We start from the raw sequence: 25,575 nt of genomic DNA, 5'->3' as shown, positions 1-25,575 counted from the left end.
ATTTCAAACAAATCAATTTTTCTTGTCAACTTTCTTTACTGTCCAGTTTTCACATCGTACATGGTGATCAGAAATACAGTACAAGAGTGTGGATGATCTTGGTCTTTGTCTCCAGTGACACAACCTTATACTTGATTATATTTTCTAGTTCCATCATTGCTGCCCTTCTGAGTCTGTCTTCTGATTTCTTACCTGCAGTCTCCATTTAGATTGATGATTGAACCAAAGTATATGAAATCTTTAACACTTTCATTTTCTTCATTGTCAACATTAAAGTTGTATAATTTTTCAGGAATCATTATTTTTGTTTTCTTAATGTTCAACTGCAGTCCTGCTTTGGCTGTTTCTTCTTCCATTTTCATTAGAAGTTGTTTTAAGTTTGCTGCTGCTTTTTGCTAGTAACATGGTTTATTTATGTTTCTTCCACCAGTTGTCACTCCTCCTTCATTTGAATCTATTCCAACTTTCCATATGATATGTACAGACTGGATAGATAAAGAGATTAAATGCACCCTTCTTTGACTCCTTTGTCTATAGGGAACTGTTCTCTCTCTGCATAAAATGAAGAAAGTGAAATTTAAATGGGAGTGTATAGACATTAATTGGATAAATCTAGCACAATTTATTTGTTTGTTTGTTTGTTTGTTTGTTTGTTTATTTATTTGTTTATTTATTTATTTATTTATTTATTTATTTATTTATTTATTTATTTATTTATTTTTATCCCACCTATCTGGCCTTGTGGCCACTCTAGGCGGCTTCCAAATAAAAACAACATATAAATATAAGAGAAAAAGAAAAAAATTTAGATCAATGAACAGATTCTTCAAGATGGAAAAGATGAGGAAAGTAAATGAAGAAAAAGTTAGGTGCCGTCCTGTCCCTACAGCGCTGCCTGGGAGCCGTACTGAAATGGATGCAGGAAAATGGGCTGAGGCTGAATCCGGACAAGACGGAGGTTCTGAGGGTGGGTGGCCCTGTGGATGGTGGCTTGGGAAACTCCCTCATGTTTGGGGGAGTGGTCCTGGCTGCAAAGAGTGCGGTCTGCAGCCTAGGGGTACACCTGGACCTGAATGGGCAGGCAATGCAATGCGGCCAGGATAGGAGAAATATGGTGGTATTTTCTCACTCTACTAAGGAGTCTGGCCGCCGCATTCTGCACCACTTGGAGTTTCCACATCAGCCTCAAAGGTAGCCTCACGTAGAGTGCATTACAGTGGTCTAATCTTGAGATTACAAGTGCATGTACCAAGGTAGTGATGTATAATAATAGTAATAAATACATACTGTCAAGTAAACTGATTTATAACAACCCTTTCCAAGGTTTTCTAGACATAGAGTACTCAGATATGGGTTACCATTAACTTCCTCTGGGTGTGATCTAGGTCTGAGCAACTTAACCAAGGCTATACAGGCTGGCTCTTCTGCCAGGAGACACAGTAAGGAATTGAATTCCTCACCTGTGACTTCACTGCAAGCAATTTCATTTTTTAAAAATAGCATAAAGCACAGATTTGGTGTGCTTTATGCTACTGAACAGAGTTTGAAGAAAAGTACTGTCAAGTATTTAACCCTTGAAAAGGGCATACACAGTGGTGCCTCGCTTGATGAGAATAATCCGTTCCAGCGAAATCGCTGTGGAGCGAAATCCTTGTCAAGCAAAATAAAAAAGCCCATTGAAATGCATTGAAAACCGGTTCAATTAGTTCCAATGGGCGAAATACCTCAGCGTCCAGTGAAGATCCTCCATAGGGCGGCCATTTTCCGATGCCTGTGCAGTGAAAAATCCATCCTGAACACAGCAGGGAGCCATTTTGAACGGCCGGCAGCCATTTTGAAAACCCGACATCAGCTGTTTTGATCGTCATAATGCGAAAAATCGGTTCCCGAAGCAGGGAACCAATTGTCGCAAAGCTGATTTTGCCCATTAAAACATCGTTTTGCGATTGCAATAGCGATCGCAAAAACATTGTCGTGAAGCAGATTCATCATCAAGCAAGGTAATCGTTATAGTTTGGCGGCAGACGAAATTGGCAATTATAGGCCCATAGCCAATGTTTCTTTCATGAGCAAAGTGGTCGAGAGGGTGGTGGCTGACCAGCTTCAAGCACATTTGGATGAAAGAGATGCCCTGGATCCGTTTCAGTTGGGCTTCAGGCCGCGCCACGGTAATGAGACGGCATTGGTCGCCCTGTACGATGACTTGTTGAGGGAGGCCGACAGAGGTAAAATATCTTTGTTGGTCCTCCTCGACATCTCGGCAGCCTTTGATACCGTCGACCACGGTATCCTCCTGGGGCTGGGTATCGGTGGCTTGGCTCTGGCCTGGTTCCGTTCCTTCTTGGAGGACCGCCCCAAGAGAGTGCAGCTTGGGGAGAGTATTTCGGGCCCATGGAGTCTCAAATGTGGGGTTCCACAGGGGTCGATCATCTCCCCAATGCTGTTTAACATCTATATGAGGCCGCTGGGTGGGGTCATCAGGGGGTGTGGAGCGGCGTGTCATCAATATGCTGATGACACCCAGCTCTACATCTCCTTTTCACCAACTGCAGGTGATGCTGTCCTGTCCCTCCAGCACTGCCTGGGGGCCGTACTGCAATGGATGCAGGAGAACGAGCTGAGGCTGAACTCGGACAAGACGGATGTTCTGAGGGTGGGTGGCCCTGTGGATGGCGGCTTGGGAAACTCCCTCATGTTTGGGGGAGTGGCCCTGGCTGCAAAGAGTGCGGTCCGCAGCCTAGGGGTACACCTGGACCCGCTGCTCACCATGGAAACACAGGTGGTGTCGGTAGTCCGCACCGCCTTTTTCCATCTTTGGTGGATTGCCCGGCTGCGACCTTACCTAGACACGGGGGCGCTCACTACCTTAGTATATGCACTCGTAATCTCTAGATTAGACCACTGTAACACGCTCTACGTGGGGCTGCCTTTGAGGCTGACGCGGAAACTTCAGGTGGTGCAGAATGCAGCGGCCAGACTCCTTACTGGAGTGAGAAAATACCAACATATCTCTCCTACTCTGGCCATGCTGCACTGGCTGCCCATCCGTTTCCGCATTGACTTCAAAGTGTTCATGCTTACATATAAGGCCCTAAATAGTTTAGGACCCCGATACTTGGCAGAACGCCTGCTCCCACCTAGATCTACTCGGATCACCTGCACGAGCCAGGAGGTGAGGCTGAGGAGCCTAACGCCGAGGGAGGCCCGGAAGGAAAGGACACGAAACCGGGCCTTCTCGGCGGTGGCTCCTCGCCTTCAGAATAACCTTCCTCCGGTGATTCGTGCAGCCTCTACGCTGGGCACTTTCAAGAGTCAACTAAAAACATGGTTATACGTTCATGCCTTCCGTCCTGTCAACATTTAACTCTTTCTTTATTTTTTTCCCCTTTATTTGTTTTATTATTGTATGTGTTCCGATTATTTGTAATATTCTTATGTTTTACTGTATACACTTTTATTGGAAGCCGCCCAGAGTGGTTGACCAGACCAGATGGGCGGGATATAAATAAATAAATAAACAAACAAACAAACAAACAAACCCTGTCCCACGCAGTTCAGAGGGCTGACTGTACAGCTTAGAGCAGGGGTGGGCAATTAATTTCTATAGGGGCCCACATGAAAAATCAGTTGTAATTCGTTCACCGCAGGGGGGGAAAGGGGAAAAAAACCTGACACCGAGCTAACTCACCTGTCCTCTGTTCCCCCGTGGCCTTCCTTTCCGACTGACTTCTATCCCGTGCAGGCAACATGATGCGTCATCACGTCACTTGCGCAAGGATTGCTTCCGGCCTCTTGAGCCGCAGGCTCCGCAGTCTGCAGCTCAAGAGTAACAGTCAACTCGTGAGATCCCAGCATTGGATCTCACGACTTTTGCTTACTGCCATGCTGGGTGACTGGAGCCGGAGCTCTGGCTCACTCAGCAGTGACGGGTGGGCTGGACAGGAGCGACTCTCAGGCTGTATGCGGCCCGCGGGCCTCACTTGGCCCAGGTCGGCTTAGAGGGAATGTTGGTCCCTGTCAAAGAGGTACACTGGAGACTTGAACTCCCAACCTAAACCGCTGAGCTGGCCAGCTGTTCTTACAGTAATTCATCCATAAGGTTATGGATGGAACAGGTATGGACAGTGGCAACATAAACTAACACTAAAACTGCATTTCACATTGGACAGAAAAAGAGACAAAATTTCATTGAACAGTGGTATCCTTCTATTGAGTTATTGGTGACAAATGAACAGTTTAGTAAACCACAAATACAGTATTTTTAAATTGTGGACAGGTGCAATGTAAAACGTTCAAGTCGATGCATATATAAAAAGATATCTCCTGAACAAGTTGAGAACATCGAAACTATAAATATCATAAGTGGAGCAAAAGCTCAATTCATTTAATTTATACAAGAATAAATGCAATTTATAGATTAGTGATATCTTGAGGACCTATACGAACAGAGATATATTAATTTAATGGAACAAGTGATTTAAGAAAATTAAAATGTATGGGGAAAATACATGCTTCCCATAAGGAAGTGATTTTACTGTAGGAAATTCATCTTGTGTAAATACTGTCTGTTTTCAATCTCCATTTTCGCTCATGCTTAAAATGCTTGATAGTTTTGCTAGAGACTTGTCTACTGATATTGAAATGTGTTTGCATGCCCCAGTGGGTAAAATGGCAACATTCTACTTATACACACATACATTCAGTGTGAAGTATGATCGTAAATAAAATTAGTACTTAGATTATGACACATAAATAATTGTTTTTAAATGTGGTAAATACTCATTAACATGGTTACATTTTTCTTACATAAGGATTTTTTTTTCACATGTTGCACTGATGTGTCAAAAAATCTTTTTATAGTCTTCTCTGTGGATATTAAATAAAATGTAATTAAAGTATGTGTAGTATGTTTATGTATTTCAGAAAGCAGAAATTCTCAGAGTCCTCTGAAATGTAGTTCTGTAATATGGATCATTACCATTTTTGCTAATTTACTGTGATAACTGTGTCTCTGTTTTCACCAGGAGATGAAAGTCGGGAAATTAAAAAACAAATTACAGGAATGAGAAGATTACTGAATGACAGCACTGGAAGAATATATCAGCGGGTTGGCAAAGAAGGAGAAAAACTGAAGGAAGAACCCCAGGATTTAGATTTAACCTGGGCTCAGCGTGTGAACCCCCCTGTAGAATCCCAGGCAAATCTCCATCCATCTCAGAGTGCTTCTTGGAATGAATTATCTCCGCAAACTAGCCATTATTCAGGGCAGTATGGAACTCGATCCAAGACCTTCCAAAACCAAGCTAGAACTGCAGGCTCAAATGGTATGTTCCAGACTAAGAATATTATAGATGCTTTGTTTTCATATTTAAAAAAAAAAACCTGCACTTTGCTTTATTGGACTAAATAACTAGACCAAAGGCCCATGAGAAGTGTCATTTAGATAGCTAAGAAAGTTGTACAGTATAAGAGTTGCTGTGAAAGTGTAAAATCTTTTGTGTTTGCTTTTAAAAAAATGAATTTTGGGCTAGACTGAACATTTATTTAACACTAAAAACTCTAATGATTTAACAGATATGTTAATAATCAATTTAAGCTGTAGTCCAAGAATAGCCAACCCGTAGCCAAGGCAAAGCAGTTTGGGGCACATCTGGCCAAAGCAGGAATGTATGTAGACCTAATTATGGCAAGAGTCAGGTTCTTACATTCCTGCTTATCACTCCCAGTTCTGCCCTGTTCTACTTCACGAAAATGTTCGTAAGTAGAAGCACCATTTCCCATAGGAATGTGTTGAAAACCGATTAATCCGTTCCGGCTGAAGAAAAAAATACAAAAAAAACACAACAACAATAAAACACTGCAAGCCTCTGGGGCTACAAAAAGCAAAACAAATTAAAAAGAAACATAACCACACCAGCCCAATCCCACCCTGCGAAAGCCACCCAAAGCAGTTTTTGAAAAGCAGCACTTTGCCTCCATTGCTGCGACCGTCGCTGCCAGGAGGCCTCCCGGGCTCCAGCCACCGCTGCCGGGCCAGGGTTTCCATGCCGCCGACACAGGCTTTCCCGGGACGGTAGACCAGCCCTACCAGGGGAGAGCTTCCCCTGGTAGGGCCAGTCTCGGTACAGCCCCACCTTTCTCCCTTGTCTTTTAGACCACCCTTACCTAACCTGATGTCCTCCAAATGTGTTAGATCACAATTTTCTGCATTCTGGACCATTGCCTATGCTGGCTGAGGTCAATGGGCATTGAATTCAAAGACGCTTGTTATCTACCAGATTGGGGAAGGCAACAGTGTGGAGTGTAACCAGTATGTTCACGAATACTCACTGCAAGCCTGTAGTACAGCTCAGTGTGCACGACGGAAATGATAGTAGCAGCAGCAAAGCACCTCTGATTAAATTCTTTATCTTAGAACTGTGGAGCTGAAAGGGCCAAATCATAGTCAATCAAAGATGATTTTGGGATCCATGCAACATGTACAAATACAACAAAGTAACCTACACTGTGAAATTGACAGAGGAAGCTTTTAACAACCAATAGTTTGACAGTGCTGCTAACGTCGTTGCTGTTGAGCTCATGGAGCTGTGCAACCGGTTTTCAGCCTCTGAATGAACTACCTTTGGTCTTATGTTTGACACAAGATGCTGGCAGCTGGAGAGTATGGGTAGTTTGCTTTCTTTTTAATGTGCTAATATTTTTATGATATTCCGTATATTAATATAGGAAATAAAGTTTTGACATTTACATATTTAACCTGCTGTCTGCAATTCATGTGGGCAGATGAAAAATCTACATAGTGTTAATATGTAAGAGCCTCGTGGCGCAGTGGTTAAAACGCTGTACTGCAGCTAAAACTGTGCTCACGACCTGGGGTTCAAATCCCAGGTAGCCGGCTCAAGGTTGACTCAGCCTTCCATCCTTCCGAGGTCGGTAAAATGAGTACCCAGCTTGCTGGGGGGGCAATGTGTAGCCTGTATAATTAAAAAATTGTAAACCGCCCGGAGAGTGCTTGTAGCGCTATGGGGCGGTATATAAGTCCAATAAATAAATAAGTCCAATAAATATTGTTTTCAAAGTTTGCGCTACTTAATAGGTTTGCAAGCAACTCTCAATCACATTGGCTGAGGGAGGTATAAAGCAAGAAGTTTCTTGGTCCAGATAATATTTTCTTAAATTAATCATTTAAATTTAAAACTACATGTAGCCAGTCTATTGCATTTTTCCTAAAAGAAAGAGTATTGCTTTTGTTCTGTAAAATTATGAAGGTGAAGCTTTGAACATTAGCTAAGAATGCTTTTTAATGTTTCCTGCTTTATTGTTACTGATCTGGAGAAAGACGATGGATTTTTAAAAATAGTCATAAATATGTATGAAGTCCCCTGAGTCCTGCATTTGATTTGAAATATTGGTGGTCTCTCTTTTTTTCAATTTACTGTACATAGGATAGATTTACATGGGTAATTTCTATCAATGCTAATGGGAATTATAATATAAATCCTCTATGCCTCAGTGGGAAAACAAACCTTTTGGTTTTCAACTGGGGCTTCAGTACCTGCATACTCTCATTAGTAATGTATTATATTTGTGGCAGAAAAGGCAAGTAGGAGTTTTTTCCAATATTTGCTTTTTCAAAAAATGTTCATGATATTTTCTAAAATAAAATATTGTTTATTAGCTAAGCCTAGTTCTCTGCAAGACACAGAGAGCAGACTGGCCCTGCTCAAAAACATTCTTATTAACAGTGTAGGCAAATTGGTTAGAGAAAAAGACAGATTTTAACAATTACATTCTATTTCACAATCTTTGTAGTGTTGGTTTTATACTGCTTGATTAGACCTTGCTTTACAGAAATGTGGGGAGACTTATCACTCAGAGAAAATAATTATTTAAAAAGTAAAAATTAATTTGGTGCAAAAAATTAATCTATATGCTATGTAATCCAGGAAAGGATTGTTTTTTAAATTGTACGACAGATACTGTGGAATGTTCTGGAAGAGATACCCCTTCGGCTATATCTTTATATTCTTTCCAGTACCTTTTTAAAAAATATAACTGTTTGTGTAAGGACTTCTCTTAAGTCTTAGACTAGGTAGTTGCTTTCCTGCTAGGAAATATTTTCATGCTATGTTTAATGTTTTTAATTTTATTTTAAAACCCTTTTGTACAATACTTTCCCCGTTGTACATCTAAGTACTGTAATGCCAATAGAGCGGAGTTTGAAAGCTGGAGGTCCTCTGGTCAAGCCCAGCCCTAGGAACATTTCTTTTGCTGTTGCTCTGCTGTTAGTATGGATACACATTAGGAAAGAATGGTGGCAACAGAACGTGCTGCAAATCCTTCCCACTTTGAGGGTGGACTCTGCAATCCGTAACAAAGCTGTCTTATTTGTAGCAGGGAAAAGTACTAAATATAAATCATCCCATGTTAGGTTTTTGCTCTGATGGAATCTACTGACCCATTTTTATTTTTATTTAAATTATTATTATTATTACAGAATAAACAGTGGTACAGGGTTAAGGGAATGGGAGAGGGTTTGGGGAAAGGGTAAAATTACAGGGTGTGGTAGAAATTTAATATCTGTACATCATTGCTATTTTCTTCTCACTATACAGTATTTACTTTATCTAATTGTTCTCTTCAATCGTAGATTGACTCCCATTTATTCTTATCTGTCTCACTATCTTTTAGTATGTCTGTTAAAGTTAAAGTGTCCATCTCTGTAATTTCCAGGATTTTTTTTCCAAAAGAAAATCGTTGGTGTCCTTGATGTCTTCCAGTATCTGGCATATAAAATTCTCACCGCTGTCACAATATGGAGTATATCTTCCCTTTATCGGCTGAGTCTGGTACAATGTTTAGTAAGAAAAGTTCTGGTATCAATGGAATTCTAATTGATAAAATCTTCTGTAGTATCTCATGTACCAACTTCCAATAATCTTCACCTTCCCTACACATCCACCAAGATGATAAAACTACCTATCATATCATTACATTTCCAGCACTTATTAGATATATTTTTATACATTTTTGATAATTTTTCTGGTGTTAAATACCACCTGTAAAACATCTTATATATTTTTTTTTTCTTTAAGACTTGTTGATCTTGTCATTTTACTATTCCTTTCCTATATTTATTTCCAGGCATCTAATTCTATATTATGACCAATGTTTTGGGTCCATTTAATCATACAATCTTTGACAATCTCATCTTGCATTGTTTGATCTAGTAAGATATTGTGTGGGCATTTTATAATTTTTTCTTTCTTATCTAATAACCCCTTATCCAATATTGTTTGTTCTGTATAAAAACCTAAGACTTTATTTTTTGCATATCTAGACTTTAATTGGGTTTCTGACCACCAATCTAGAGTGATATCTTGTTCTAATAACTCCTTTTTTCCTTTTAAGTTGCCATCTTTGTCAAAAACATCTGCATATCTAAAACTTCTTTTTCCCCCATTAGTGTTGGATTTGAAAATGCTTCTAAGAGCGCCATCCAGCTTGGTATCTTTCGATAATTTTGTATTTGAATTGATGACCAAATCCATATTAAAGCTTTCCTTATTAAATGATAATTGAATTGCTTACACTGTTTTTTTTTTGTTTATTTATTTTAAATCCGGTCATGGCTCCAAGTTCTGTTATTTTCTCTGTCAATGAGTCTATTGAATCTGTAGGACCATCTAATATTATTGCTAGGTCATCTGCATATGCTTGAATCTTAAATTCTTCTTTTACTTTTAGTCCCTTTATCTTTGTATTCAGTCTAATTTGCTGGTTAAGGATTTCTATCATTAAGATAAATAGTAGTGATAATAGTGAGCATCCTTGTCTTGTGCCTTTCTTGATTTTAAGTTTTCTAGTTAATTCTCCATTCACCTTGACCTTTGCTTCCTGTTAAGTATATATGGTTTTTATTTTGGCTAGAAAGTTTTCTCCGATATCCATTGCTTCTAATTGGGCTGTCAGAAAATTCCAGTTTATGTTGTCAAATGCTTTTTCTGCATCTAAAAATAACCAACGCCATCTGTTCCTCTGGATGTGCTTCATAATATTCTACTACATTTAGTGTTAGTCTGGTATTATTCTTCATTTGTTTATTAGGTAGGAAGCCTATTTGTCTTGATGTATCATTTGTGATAGAACTTTTTAAACTCTACTTGCTATTATCATCGCATATATTTTGTAGGCTACACTTAGTAGAGAGATTGGCCTGTAAAGAGGGGGAAAGTGATAGTAAAGAAGACAGAGATGTCTAGAAACCATATAACATTGGTCTCAATTAACGTCAATGGTTTAAATGGGCCACAAATAAGAAGGAACGTTTTTCACCAGTTACAAAGATTGAATTGACAAATTACTTATCTACAGGAAACACATACAGTGGTGCCTCACACAACAATGTTAATTGGTTCCAAAAAAATCAACGTTGTGTGAAACATCGTTCTGTGAAACACCATTTCCCATAGGAATGCATTGAAAACCGGTTAATCCATTCCAATTGGAACGGATTGCCGTCTTTAAGTGAAAAACCCATAGGAAACATCGTTGAGTGAAACAATGTTTCCTCCATTGGAATGTATTGAAGCCTACTCAATACATTTCAATGGCTTTGCGAAGTCCGTTTTTGCTCATTTAAAAGTGCCTTACAATGTTTGGAACAGGTTTTAAATGCTTGCAATCGTTAGCCCACCTCCTGAACCCTATGCAAACTTAATTTGGTGTTGTTCTGAGTCGTCCTTAATTTTTGGTGATTTTTTGAATTTTCTCTCATTGGAATGCATTGAACTTTCCGTCCAATGCATTCCAATGAGAGAAAATTCAAAAAATCACCAAAAATTAAGGACGACTCAGAACAACACCAAATTAAGTTTGCATAGGGTTCAGGAGGTGGGCTAACGATTGCAAGCATTTAAAACAGGTTTCAAACATTTTAAGACACTTTTAAATGAGCAAAAAGGGACATCGTTAAGTGAAATTCCCCCATAGAGAACATCATTAAACGATGGGGGAAATTCCTCAAAAAAACCCATCGCTGTGTGAATTCATCATTGTATGAAGCAATCGTTGTGCGAGGCACCACTGTATAAAGAAAGATTACCAGAAATACTTAGAGAGGAAGAAACTAGGAAAACTATTCACAGCATCAGACAGTAAAGAAAAAAGTGAGGTGTTGCAATACATGTAAAAGAATAACTAAACCCCAAATTCATGTATGCATCGCAGGATGGAGGAATACCTATGGTAAAAATTCAAAGAGGAAAAGAGAAAGTTTTGACTGTAAACATTTATGCTCCTAATCAGAATCAAGAAACCTTTTTCCAAAATTTGCAGAAAGAAATTTCAGAGAAAGAATATTGGGACTTTTGTTTTGTATGAGATTTTAATGTGGTATTTGAAGGGAATCTAGACACAAGCCCAGAAGGAAGTGAAAATAAAAGAAAAAAGAGAGCATTAATACCCAAGATTTTTCTATCAATGGCGGATGAACTTAACGGATGCATGGAGGACTATTTATTTATTTATTGAATTTGTATCCTGCCCATTTAGTCAACAGGCTACTCTGGGCAACTAACAACATATAAAATAAACCATTTAAAATATAAAACAAATAGTATATCAATAGACAAGGACTCAATATGAATAAACAAAATAAATCAAGAGGTGGCTAGAGTGAAGGCTTGCCTAAATAGGCAGGTTTTCAGTTGGCCTTTGAAAATGCCCAGCAAAGGGGCCATACAACTCTCAGAAGGGAGGCTATTCCACTGCCGAGAAGGCCCAGTTTCTTGTTTTTTCCTTCTGGGCCTCCCTCAGCGTTAGGCTCCTCAGCCTCACCTCCTGGCTAGATCAAGTGATATGAGTAGATTTGGGTGGGAGGAGGCGTTCTGTCAGATATTGAGGCCCTAAACCGTTTAGGGTTTTATACGTAAGCATTAGAACTTTGAAATCAACACAGAACAGAACGGGCAGCCAATGTAAGGTGGCTAGGGTGAGGGAGATATGATGATGTTTTCTCACCCCACTAAGGAGTCTGGCTGCCACATTCTGCACCGTTTGAAGTTTCCGCATTAATCTCAAATGTACCATCATGTAGAGAGCATTACAGTGATCTAACCTCGAGATTACGAGCGCATGGACCAGAGTGGTGAGTGACCCCCCCATCTAGATAGGGACGCAGCTGGGCAATCCGCCACAGTTGGAAATAGGCGGATCGGACCACGAACGCCACCTGGGATTCCATGGTAAGCGCCTGGTCCAGATGATCCCCAAGCTGCGAACCTCACTCTTCGCAGTGAGAGTCACCCCCCAAAAGAGAGGGAGTTTCCCAAACCACTGATGGTAGGTCCGCCCACCCTTAGGACCTCCGTCTTCTCCTGGTTCAGCCTCAGCCCATTCTCCTGCATCTATCGCAGTACAGACCCCAGACAGCGCTGCAGGGACAGAATGGCATCCACTGTAGTTGGAAAAAAAGGAGATGTAGAGCTGTGTGTCATCAGCATATTGATGGCACGCCACTCCACACCCCCTGATGACCTCACCCAGAGGCCTCATATAGATGTTAGAGAGCATTGGGGACATAGTCGAGCCCTGTGGAACCCCACGGGGCCGACTCACTCTCCCCAAGCTGAACTCTCTGAGGACGATCTCCCAGGAAGGATCAGAGCCAGGCCAATGCCGAGCCACCAATTCCCAACTCGGAGATCCTCTTCAGGAGGATACCGTGGTCGACGGTATCGAAGGCAGCTGAGATATCGAGGAGGACCAACAGATAAGTTTTTCCCCTGTCAGCTTCCCTCAATAGGTCATCATACAGGGCGACCAATGCCGTTTCTGTACCATGGCGTGGCCTGAAGCCCGACTGGAACGGGTCCAGGGCATTTGTTTCATCCAACTGCGCCTGAAGCTGATCGGCCACCACCCTCTCTGCCACTTTGCTAATGAAAGAAACAGTGGCGATGGGCCTGTAATTGCCAATATCGTCTACCACCAGATTGAATTTCTTTCTAATGGGCCTAATGAGCGTCTCTTTGAGGGCAGGAGGAACCCTGTCCTCCTGGAAAGACCCATTAATTATCGTTGTGGCCCATTCAGTTGTTATAGGCCTGGCTGCTTTGATTAGCCAGGCCGGGAAAGGGTCAAGAGAGGAAGTGGTGGCCCGACAGCGAACTAGCACCTTGTCCACAATGTCTGGTGTCACAGGTTGAAAATGGTCAAAGCTCACGGGGCAAGGCGGAGCACTGGATATTTCTGCTCGATCCACTGTTACCAAAACTGGAGAAAGCTCCCGGCGGGTGGCCTCCACTTTAGATTTTTTAAATGCTGCAAATTGGTCAGGTGAGATACTAGAAGGAGGTCCTTCACCCCAACCAATTCCAGATAGGTTGCGAAATATACGAAAAATTTCCACCTGCTGATTTGAAGCCTTGCTTATCCGGTCAGCGAGGTGAGCTCGACTAGCAGCCCTTATCTTGGCCAGATAATGGCTAGTCGCAACCCTGACAGCTTCTCTGTTATAATCCGTTAGTTTCTTTCTCCACTTGCTCTGTAGCTTTCTCCTGGTTTGCTTCATCACTCATAGTTACTGGTTAAACAAGGACGCTGGCCGCGCTCTGCATTGGATAGGGCGTTTAAGAGCGATCGTGTCGACAGCTAACCCAGCCATCCACCAGAGCCTCAACAGGAGCACCAGCCAGATCAGCCAGAATCCCTCTCATGGTATCCTGGAATACTATAGGATTCAGTAGCCTTTGAGGGCGGACCATTACAATAGATCCTTGCTCCCTGCAAGGTGGGAGGGCCACTGAGAGGTTTTAATGTTGGAGATAAGAAATATAAAATTTTTGGGTTGGGAAATTAAAGACAGAGTGCAAAATAGCATGGCACTACAGCAGGGAATAATAATATGTGTATGTATATATTTCCCTTTAGGAGCTCGCTATGGGGAATAGAGGAAAATAAGTGCTTACTTGGGGCTTAAACCACTGTGTATTGGGTGCCCATTAAAAGATTTTAAAAGCCACAAAGCACTTTAGTCTGTAGTAAAAATGTGAATCATCTTTTTCCACAGACCAAATTATCCAGGTTAACAATTGAATTACATGGAACAGCTGATTAATGATTGTTTGCTTATTGTTTAGAAATAAATGTGAAAATTGATGCCTGACTCGAGGATGGTAAGGCCTGTGTTTCTATAACGCCAGGAACCATCTACAGTCATGTGCCAGTAGCTTTGAGATTTTAGCTGGCAAGCAAATTATCTGTCTACAATACATTTGATGAAGATATATTGGAGAAACCTACTGTTTTATTTTATTTTATTTCTATGCTACCTTTCTCCAGATGAAGGGACAAACAGAATATAGTATATAGGTGAAAATTGTCTTCAGCTTGATACCAGACCATGAGAAGTTAGTTGAGAGAAGGATTAAATCATAAGTACTTTCTCTGAGATAGAACCTTTTTGTCCCTGGAAACTGGGAATAGAACAGCCTGTTTTTAACATTCTTAATGTTATGGAGAAACATTTTGCATTCAGTCCATTTTAGACTGGTCAGATCTTTTTAATGTAACTTTATATTATGTTACATTACTTGACATTATGTTTAGTACATGTTTTCTTCATTGGCCAAAATTCTGTTGCTTAGCATAGTAGGTTGCAACTAGAGTAGGCCTATTGAATCAAAGGAATTTATGGAGGAGTTCTGTCTCCAAATTCCTATTCATTCAGTGGGGCCTATTGTAATTGCAACTTACTATGCTAACTAATGGTCTGAAATCTTATTGAGTGGTAATGTTGAGTTACGCCTACAGTAGCTGCAATAATGCAAAGGCAGAAGTGCTATTAACAAAGCACTTCCATAGGTGCATTGCACAACTGATTTGCACATTGCTTATTGCCTGGGCATAACACCTGGGAGCCTCATAGCTCAGTGGTGAAACTGCAGTACTACAGCCAAGACTCTGCTCACAACCTGATTTTAGTCCTGATGAGCTCAGGTAGCCTGTTCAAGGTTGACTTCCATTCTTTCAAGGTCAGTAAATTGAGTACCCAACTTGCTGGGGGCAGTGTGGCAATGTGTAGCCTGCATAATTAAAGTATAAACTGCCCAGAGAGTGCTTTAAGTGCTACAGGGCAGTATATAAGCAGCATGCTTTGCTTTGCACCTTTACATTAATTGAAATAATATCAACTGTGGGTCCTTATAGCAATTTTTAGAGTATCTATTTTAATTGTATTTTAATTGCTTTATCTTTTTATTGTATTTTAATTGTATTTTAATTGTTGTAAGCCACCCAGAGACCTTTGGGTAGAATGGGCGGCATATAAATCAAATAAATAAATAAATAAATAAATAAATAAATAAATAAATAAATAAATAAATAAATAAATAAATAAATAAATAAATTACACCGTCACATACAGGATTCACGTTGTGATTTCAGCCATTTTAAGGCTATTGTTATATAGATATATTATTTCCTTTCCTTTCCTTGTTTATGATATAACCATAATGAGATTTGGTCCCATTCCTATCCCTTATAAATTAATTCCACACTAAGGAATTACACCACCTTATAACTCATTTGCTATTTTTCACAAACCTCACAGAATGTATTTATATTATGTGATATAATATTTGTGCCACCCCATTACAATTAAAGCTTTAATTTTAGGTTTCAGCATCCTGACAGCAAGTATTGGCAGTTTTAAAATCCAATCAAGATGTTCTGTTGAGAAGTCTTGGTCTGTATCATTGTTTTCATTTCTCTTTTTTTTATCCTCAGGAGAAATTCCAGCAGCTAATTCCTCCTCTGGCTCAAATTGTTGTACTTGTAATTGCCAACCAGCGTTGCAAGCTATTCTTCAAGAGCTTAAGACCATGAGAAAGATAATGCAGATTCAAGCAGGTATTATGGTATATTGTTCCAAAAGTGTAATTTTTGAGATCTGATCTTCAGTCAGGAGACAGATTGCCTTACCTATGCCTCTTAATCTCTGTCTATTTCTTGGAAGCTTGCAGTGCTGTGACTGAAGAAAGACAAGAACCCAAATGGTATAGATTATCCATCAGCCCAGTAAAACATTTTTGAGCTGTACAAAGCACTTCAGTCTGAAGGTTTCTACTCAGAGAGTTTTATAGACAGTGATACCCTGTTTCACCGAAAATAAGACCTACCCTGAAAATAAGCCCTAGTATGATTTTTCAGGATGCTCGTAATATAAGCCCTACCCCAAAAATAAGCCCCAGTTAAGTGAAACCCCGCCCTCCAGCACTCTGCAGCAACCAGAAGAAGATGTGTGTGTTTAGTCGTTTAGTCGTGTCCGACTCTTCGTGACCCCATGGACCAGAGCACGCCAGGCCCTCCTGTCTTCTACTGCCTCCCGGAGTTGTGTCAGGTTCATGTTGGTTGCTTCGCAGACACTGTCCAGCCATCTCATCCTTGGTCGTCCCCTTCTCCTCTTGCCATCACACCTTCCTAACATCAAGGTTTTTTCCAAGGACTCTTTTCTTCTCATGAGATGGCCAAAGTACTGGAGCCTCAGCTTCAGGATCTGTCCTTCCAGTGAGCACTCAGGGTTGATTTCCTTTAGAACTGATAGGTTTGTTCTCCTTGCAGTCCAGGGGATTCTCAAGAGCCTCCTCCAGCACCACAATTCAAAGGCATCAATTCTTTGGCGGTCTGCTTTCTTTATGGTCCAGCTCTCACTTCCATACATCACGACAGGAAAAACCATAGCTTTGACTATTCGGACTTTTGTTGGCAAGGTGATGTCTCTGCTTTTCAAGATGCTGTCAAGATTTGTCATCGCTTTCCTCCCAAGAAGAAGGCGTCTTTTAATTTCGGGGCTGCTGTCTCCATCTGCAGTGATCATGGAGCCCAGGAAAATTTGATGCTTGAGATATTATATGGAGATATTTATGTTTGGCAAATGTATTGCTTTTTATTGCCTTCCTGCAAATAGGCAGTAGTGTTGAGATCTCTGAGGCTAGGGGGATGAGAAGCCAAACAATATGCTATATGTTAGACATTTTCAGCCAGGATGAAAAATGCAGATATTGAAATACACAGCCCCTTTCAGATATTTTAAAGAAATAGTAATAAGGATGCAAACAGTGGCTTTCACCTGGAGGAACTGAGATTTAAGTTAATGATTGGAATTAAAATAAACTGCCAGGGAAAAGTAGTCAGTTGGCTAGAAGGGTTGAAGCTACCTTCCCAGGTATATAAGGTTGGTTCACAGCACCTTGTACAGTGGTGCCCCGTATAGCGAGGTTAATCCGTTCCGGATTAACCTTCGCTATACGAAAACATTGCTGTGCGGGTAAGGAAAGCCTATTGGAACGCATTAAACTTAGTTTAATGAGTTCCAATAAGCGTCCAAACTTACCCCTCCAGCGATGTTTTCGCGTCCGGCGGCCATTTTGGAGCCGCCGATCAGCTGATCGGCGGCTCCAAAATGGCCGCCGCATGACCCGAAATGGCCCCTATCAGTGTTTTCGCGCCCTCCCCTTGCTTACGGAGGTCGCGAAAACGCTGCGGGGGGGGATTTCGGGCCATCCGCCGGACACCCCAATCGTTGCAAAGCGAGTGCGGCGATTGGGGCAGATCCGTATAGCGATCCCCAAAAAGGGATCGCTATACGGATTCGGTGCGCTCGTTAAGCGAGGCACCACTGTACTATGTTTGTGTACAGTAGTTATTTTTGTATAGCTTTATTATTCTAAATTTGATGACTCCTCTGTGCGAGGGAGACTTGGCTTTGTTGCAAGACAGTCTGTTGGGGGGGGGAGGAACAATCTGTCTTGCATTCATACAAGCAAATCTTGCATTCATACAGGCAAGTCATTACAAAGTTTTATGAATTAAGGAATAGCCATGTATTGGTGAAGCATTTCTTATGTTAGAATGGTCTCCAGAATTTGAAGTATAATTGTCCTCAAATTTGTTCCCACGCTAGCTAGAAAGCTGGATTTTAATCTACAGTATACAGTATATAGTTAAAAACACACTGTTTGGTAGCACTTTCCAATGGGACTGTTTATATGTCATATGTGTGAGATGAGACATATAAACAATAAAAATCAGTATATTACCACACAACAAGTCAAAATGAACATGGAATGCTGGATTCTAAAATGGAATGGATAGTTAATTTCTTAAGCCTTAGATGGTGAGGATGATCCTTTATTGCTAATTTCTTGGCAATACCACTACCCACAAATACAGTATTTATCCTTCTCCATGTCTCGGGTGGCAGGGCCTGGTCATCTCTACTGAAGAATTCTACTTGATGCTGAAGGAGGGGACCTATTAGAAGCTCGGCAAGAATATGGAACTCACTAGGGACCCCTCTCTTTTTTGTGTTGAGAGGAGCATCGGTTGGTTGGAACAAACCAAAGGACAGAGTTGCTTTTGATGCTTCCTGCACTCTGCTTTCAGGTTTCACTCCTAGAAAGGGAACAAACATCCACTCCAGAGGTCCTTGGAGCACTGAAGGATTTGTTCAGGAATTTGCAGTGTTTGCTCAACAGAGCATGTTGGAGAGTCACATCTTAGTTTTGAGTTAGTTGGTTTCTGCTCAGCATTTTCACTGTTAACGGGAGAGAAAAGCCTCTTGATTTCTCCAGAACTCTTCAGCATTTTTTGGACCCCAGTAACCTTTTGAATTTTGGAGTCTACACTTCTGAGCTCCAAAGCCTTCAAATTTCTCTTACTTCAGGACTGGGAACACAGAGCACCATCTACTAAGGTTTTTAAAAAGTACCCTTCAGCAAAGTTGTTGGTCCAAGCAGTATGCAAATTCTTACATCTAAGCCTATAAAGGTTATGGGGGGGGGAATCACTGGAGAGCCAGTTTGGCATCTGTAGACTCTGGTAACTGCACACACACTTGTGAATATACTCATGGTGTTTTCTTTCTTTAGTTGCTGCTCAAAACAGACAACAACCTTCAGCTCCTCTGGTTTGTGCACAGAAATCAGCCGTGTCAAGAAAGAGAAATAAAAAGAAAAAATTGCCCCCAAAGACTATTGAACCTCTTACTGTGAATAAAAAGCCCAACACTTTAGAAAATGACAAAAAGCTACCAACACATCCCGAAAGGTCAAATGTGGAAGCAGCTGAGTCCTCTTTGAAACTGGAGCCACAGGTTTCAGGATTTGGCATCGTCCTTGAATCTTCATCTACAGATGTAAGTAGATCAGGTGCGATAAATTATAGAACACATCCAGTTGCTGGCAGAGCAGATCCTGACTGCAGTGCTGGCTTCCTGTCATGGGTTTTTTATTTGGTGCAGCAAGTTTTAGAATTAGGCTTTGATGCTGTCTTCCTATGGAGATTTTTTTTCTACCACTGAAGGTAATAGGATATGGGTTGTTCTATACCCACATGAAACAAATAGGGAAAATGTATGTGCAGGTATTAGCAGGAATGAAATAGTCTGGCAAACATACATGGTTACCTAGTTCTTCATTAATGCTTTCCACAAGTGTGCTTTTGAAGGGTACCTATATAGAAAGAGTTCCACAGAGTCCAACACTCAACAGGCCTTGGTCGTTTTGTTCACATTCACATTGACTTTCATCATGGAATAATAGCAGCAGTTAGCATGTAGTTTTTGTAGATGTCTGGAGAATGAAATTTAGAGAAACTAAGCTTGGATGATAACGTGCTAGGGTGTTGTTTCTTTATATTCAAGAAACCTCAGGTGTCAGGTAGACAGAAGGAGGTGATAACAGGCTTTTCTCCACTGCAACAGAGAAAAATTATGTTTATCTGTAGCTTTTAAAAACTAGTACCTCAATTTTCTTTACTCAGTTTAGTGTAATGGGTGGAGGTTAAGTGCACATGTCACATTCTTGCTGTTATTTATGCAGTGGCACATGTATACGTGCATAAGGTGTTTGTCCTAGAGCATTTAAAATGTGTATATTCTAACATTAAGACACATAATAATAGACAAGTGAGAAAATGGTCAATGTAACAAGGGATGACTGCAGTTATATATACTCAAATTCATTTGGGGTTGAGAACAACATATAGAGTTCATGAAAAAAGTGACTTTTTCAGCATGTTTGCAATTGCCAAGTGAACAACAGTGATAAGATAAAGGTTCACATAGCTTTATTTGGTGTAACCATAGCTGTATGGGACTGGGTCTTTGTACTGAAGCGCACACTGATAAGATATTTTTCTGCAATAATTTGAAGCAGTTCTCTTTCTAAAAAGGACCTTTCATGTGCCTAGTCTTTTTTATGCTACTCTTTTTTGACTCTTCTTTGTAATACACATGCTGAACTAGAATAGTAAGTGTGGCCTTGTGGAAGCACCATGACAATTTTTCATTGAATGTTTTAAATAGTAAATTGAAGAGAGAGGGATTTCCTGGGTTGAAAAACAAGTGACTGTCTGCTGTCCAAAGGTACAATCACAATTTCGATTTGTGCAGATCACTGGTTGTGCTGCCACTGGCTGTGTCACACCTGCTTAATCTTAATCATGAGATTGAACTGCCTGATATTATATTCTATTTTAGCATGAAATGAGGAAAAGTGAATGGCTCTCCCAATGGGCCTGTGAAGGCAGGCTAGAATTTGCAAACATCAAAATATATAGCTGGGATTTAGAAAGGGTGGAGTTGGCATTTTCTCCTTTTGAATTAGATGTTTGTAGAATGAAGATCTGGAGAGCACAAGGGTAGCCAGTTGGCTTTCTTAGAGCTTCGCTGATGAGTAAGCTGATCATTAATTTCTTCAGTGTATCTTTTTAATTTTGAGAAACCAGTTTCCAATTTTCTAAGTGGAGCAAGCTCAGTGAACATAATTAAATTCTGTATCAATGATCATAAATGAAAGGAATTCTGTAGATAATATTGTACCTTTCCAGAAGTGCAAACTAATAATAAAAAAGAGCAGTCATGATAATTCAGTTACACAGATGTGAGCTACACTGGTAATTAGATTGGTGTGTCATACCGCAGACTCTATGGAATGATGTATAGTCACTGGTTAAATGTTCGTCTGTGGTTCTTTCGCTGAAATTATAATTATACCTGAAATGTCCATGGTAGGAAGGGATAGACAGGTTATCTTTCAGTTTTATTCTGATTCTATAATTTGACTTATTTTTGGAGTGCCTTTTCATTTGTCATTTTTTGAGCCTAAAAACTCAGTTTTCTACTATGTTTATGTTTAATCTCCACATTTTTTCCTGGTTCTTGATGGATACAAAGCTGACTATTAAGAAAATGAAAGCCTAGTTTCAAGATGTTTAGTTTATTGAAGGACTGTGTTATTAGGGACTGTCTCATTGTTCAACAGTTAACCCAGTGGGGAACTTCTGATTTTACTGGTGGAGTTGTCACTGTTGTTTCGTAGATATTCTAGACAATGTCTGAGACTGGAAATTTTAGTTTGTGTGTTACAGCTCCCAGAATCCTACAGTGGTATTCTGTGAATTATACTGTAAAAGTTAACTTCTCTAGTATAGCTTCTTCTGGTTTAAGTGCAAGGTGATTTTGCTCAAGTCATGTAAATTACTCCATTTCGGGGGTTTCCCATTGTTGCATGAAGTCTAGAAATGATTTGATCTAGGACCCACTGGTTTTTTTCCTGGCATTCCAGAGTTTCTATAAAGCTTTCCTCCAGCACTACATTTCAAGTGAATGAATTTTGTCAGCTTTCTTTGCTGTCCAGCTTTCACATCTGTATGTGGTGATTGGAAATACAAGAATGTGAATTATCTTGGTCTTCGTCTCCAGTGACATATCCTTGTTGGATATACAGTGGTGCCTCGCAAGATGAAAGTAATTTGTTCCACAAGTAGCGCTGTCTTGCAAAATTTTCATCTTGCGAAAAGCGGTTTCCCATAGGAATGCATTGCAATGTATTCCTATGGGAACCTTGCAAGTCGAATAAATTATTTTCGTCTTGTGAGGCATCGGTCTTGTGAAAAACATTCATCTTGCAGACCACGGCCATAGAAGAAGCCGTCTTGCGAGGCACAATAGCGATCACAAAAACCATTTGTCTTGCGGGTTTTTTGTCTCGCGAGGCGTTCGTCTTGCGAGGCACCACTGTATTGCAATCTACATATGATACCTTTAAGAGGGTTTGTCTAGGAGTTTCAGTGAATGTTAATCAATCCAGTAACAGCAATAGTTCTCTCTCCACCTGCCTTATTTCCAGTCAGGAATCTGTCAGTGTTAGCAGTCAAGTCTGAAAACAGTTAGTTATGTGTTCTGTCAGCTATGTAACCAGTTAATTAGTCAGTAAAGAAGCTAGTTAACCAGTTAAGCTCAGTGATGTAACAAGTTAACAGTTTTACACAATATGATGTTTGCTTTTATCAATGAAGAACTGTAAGGAAATGGAAACATTTTATTCCTTCTCCTTATTTAAGGCCACACTCAATTTCCTCACACACATTTTCTCCACAATTCTTACACTTGATGATCTTTTCTAATTCCTTCATTGCTACCCTTCTCAATCTTCCTCTAATTGGCTACATTTGGATTGGTGAATGAACTAGGATAGACCAAACCTCTATTTCAATTTATTCATTGTCAGCATTAAAGTTGTGTAGTTCTTCTGTAGTCAATCAGTCAATCAATTCTTTATTTACAATCCTTAGACTTGTTATACAGAGAAGTGGACAACCCAGATCCACACTGTCTCTGCAATATGTAAAAACATCAAACATAGACATAAAACGAACAAGTATACAAGCAATTCAAAGCCATACCAATATCAGAGGCAAGTATGAGGAAATTTCTGAAACTTGAGAATCGCCAGACAGAACCCAGCTACCTTGTATGACATCTTACTATCCATGTCTGAGAGAAGATACTCAAGTCTAGTTTTCTCTGATTGGCCAGATATGTTTTCAATCAATGGGGTAATAATCTGATTTTGTGCTACTACATAACGCGGGCAGTGGAAAAATATGTGCTCCATGGACTAGACCTTGCCAAGGGAGCAGGAACACAACCTCTCAGTAAGTGGGACATTCTTGTACTTCCAGAGTAAAAGCTCTCCTAAACCCTTTTATTTCCAGCAATGTTAGCTAATTAGCTGGTTCTATAACATTTTAAATATAGGCCCTTGCCATAGTGTTTTGTAGGCTGGGAAGATCTGATTGGTGCTCAGTATCCTCAGTTCTCTGCTTAACAGGTATTTTTGTGTGTCTTTTGCCTGGTCTAATCCATATACTGAAAGGGCATGGGGATGGACACCAATTTTCATCATATAGCTCTGAACAGATATGTCCCAATTCATTTGGAAGTTATCAGTGAATACAGTGGTGCCTCGCTTAGCGATTGCTCCGTTTAGTGACAAAATCACTTAGTGATGCTGTTTTTGCGATCGCAAAAGCGATCGCTTTGAGATGTTCTCTATGGGGTATTTTCGATTTGCGATGATCGCAGGGAAGCGATCATCGCAAAGCCCCCATTTTCGCACAGCTGACTGGCGGTTTCAAAATAGCCGCCGGGGAAAAAAACATGGCCACCCCTGCTTTATATTAATAGCAAACTTGTTTCGTTTGAGTGTTGATCCTTATATAGTCCAAGCAGCAGCATCCTCGCTCAGTAAGATAAGTTATTACCAGGTTTAGGGGAAACGTGAATCAATTTGAATGTCTGCTATTGGAAATTTAATTTTTTAAAATCAAAATAATGTAATACCTGTATTATACCTGTAGAAAAATCCTTACAGGGCTTATCTGAAACAGCCTAACAAGGCTTTGTAGGCATAATTAACTGTTCAAGAGGGAAAGCAAAAACCCAGAGGAAAAGAAGCTTGGAATGGTATGACTGGAAACCTGAACTAGAATGTATTCGTGAAGGCTTTCATGGCCGGGATCTAATGGTTGTTGTGGGTTTTTCGGGCTCTTTGGCCATGTTCTGACGGTTGTTCTTCCTAACGTTTCACCAGTCTCTGTGGTCGGCATCTTCAGAGGACAGCGCTCTGTGCTCTGGTGTGGTTTGTTTGTTAGCTGAGTATTTATGGCTGGAAGATCAGCTTTTGTCCTTTTCAGGAGATGGATGATTAGTGTGTTTTGTTGTGGGTGTATTGTTGTGATAAGGAGGAGAGATTATCTGTCACTGTGATTGATGGTTGTCATTAACTGGTCTTTTGTGTGTAGTGATCCCTGGTCCTTGTAGCTGGGTAGAGTTTGTTTACTTTTTGCACACTGTATTTTTCAGAGCTGGGAGCCAAGTTTTGTTGAGTTTCAAACTTTCCTCTTTTTTGTTGAAGTTCTGTTGGTGCTTGTGGATTTCAATGGCTTCCCTGTGCAGTCTAACGTAATGCTTGCTGGTATTGTCCAGTATTTTTGTCCTGAAAGGACAAAAGCTGATCTCCCAGCCATAAATACTCAACTCCCAAACAAACTACACCAGAGCACAGAGTGTTGTCCTCTGAAGATGCCGGCCACAGACTGGCGAAACATTAGGAAGAACACGGCCAAAGAGCCCGAAAAACCCACAACAAACACTGAACTAGAATGCTCCACAGTGCAACACTTTGTTGCAAGTGTTTTCTATTCAGTTTATATGCTTTATATGTAAATTACGAAGAATCGGACTTGTTATATAAAATATAACAGTTAGTCTTTAAAGTGCTACAATGTTGTTTTCTTCTTTATTTTTTTTTTCTTTTTGCTTGATAGGAAATACATGGATTAGCTACAGCACTATGATGGCTGATTTGTTTTCAGGGTGACATTCAGATCTGATTTAAGTAACCCACCCTAGTTTTGAATCTCTATGTTATAACAAATAGGGATGCCAATACCTGCAGGAGATTATGGTAATCACTATTATAACTAGCACACATATAATACTTTTCAGTATTCAAAGGGGTTTTATACATTCTCTCACTATTTTAACCCTTGCAGCACTGTAGACTTGAAAGTTGAAATAGTATTGTGATTTCAGTTTTTCAGTTGATGGTACATAGGATGATATTGCTTATATAAAGTCAGATCTTGAAAAAGTTGCTGTTTTACACTGTATAGTGGCCAGGGGATTCTGGGCGTTGTCGTCCAGAAAAGGAACTTTTTCAAATTCTGCTTCCCACTTAGCTCATTACTGAGGTGAATTTGATCCATGGAGGATGAGCAATTTAGTACAAGTGGGTCTCCATGCACTGATCTTTACTGTATTAGAAGCACCACAATGCAATTAATAGAATGCAGTGTAAAATTAAGCAACAGTCTGTATATGAACACATATAAAATACAAACTGGCTTGCAAAAATGAAATGGTAAAGCTTTAAAAAGTATATTAGAGAACTTCCTTCCAATAATGGGCAACAACAGGGGCTTTGGGAGCCAGAGAGTAGAATGATGTAGCTGTGACATTGCCCATTCTTTCTGCATTCATATAGAACTGTGTGGGTGCAAAACTTTTATTCTCCTGGTTTCACCTTACTTCTGTCAACTCTAGTCCGTAAGCTATCAAGTGACTTCCAAGTATCCCAGTTCTCTACATGATTGGGTGTTGTGATTAGAGAGGGCCAGTGTACATTTTTGTTATTCCTGTTTTTTAAAAGTGTATTTAAAAATATT

General features: G+C 40.2%; 1 protein-coding gene across 2 annotated transcripts in view; it reads left to right on the top strand.

Annotated features, from left to right (window-relative positions):
• Positions 1 to 25,575, top strand: part of BEND7 (BEN domain containing 7) — an 80,500-nt gene that overhangs the window by 19,090 nt on the left and 35,835 nt on the right. For both annotated transcript variants that reach the window (XM_020809670.3, XM_020809669.3), the window contains exons 3-5: positions 5,025 to 5,324; positions 15,790 to 15,912; positions 18,933 to 19,198. In XM_020809670.3, coding sequence (XP_020665329.3) covers positions 5,025 to 5,324; positions 15,790 to 15,912; positions 18,933 to 19,198 — 689 coding nt within the window. The remainder of the gene's footprint in view (positions 1 to 5,024; positions 5,325 to 15,789; positions 15,913 to 18,932; positions 19,199 to 25,575) is intronic.

Source organism: Pogona vitticeps, chromosome 5, assembly GCF_051106095.1.
Source record: "Pogona vitticeps strain Pit_001003342236 chromosome 5, PviZW2.1, whole genome shotgun sequence".
NCBI classification, from domain to species: Eukaryota; Metazoa; Chordata; class Lepidosauria; order Squamata; family Agamidae; genus Pogona; species Pogona vitticeps.
This window is presented reverse-complemented; position numbering and strand designations above follow the sequence as displayed.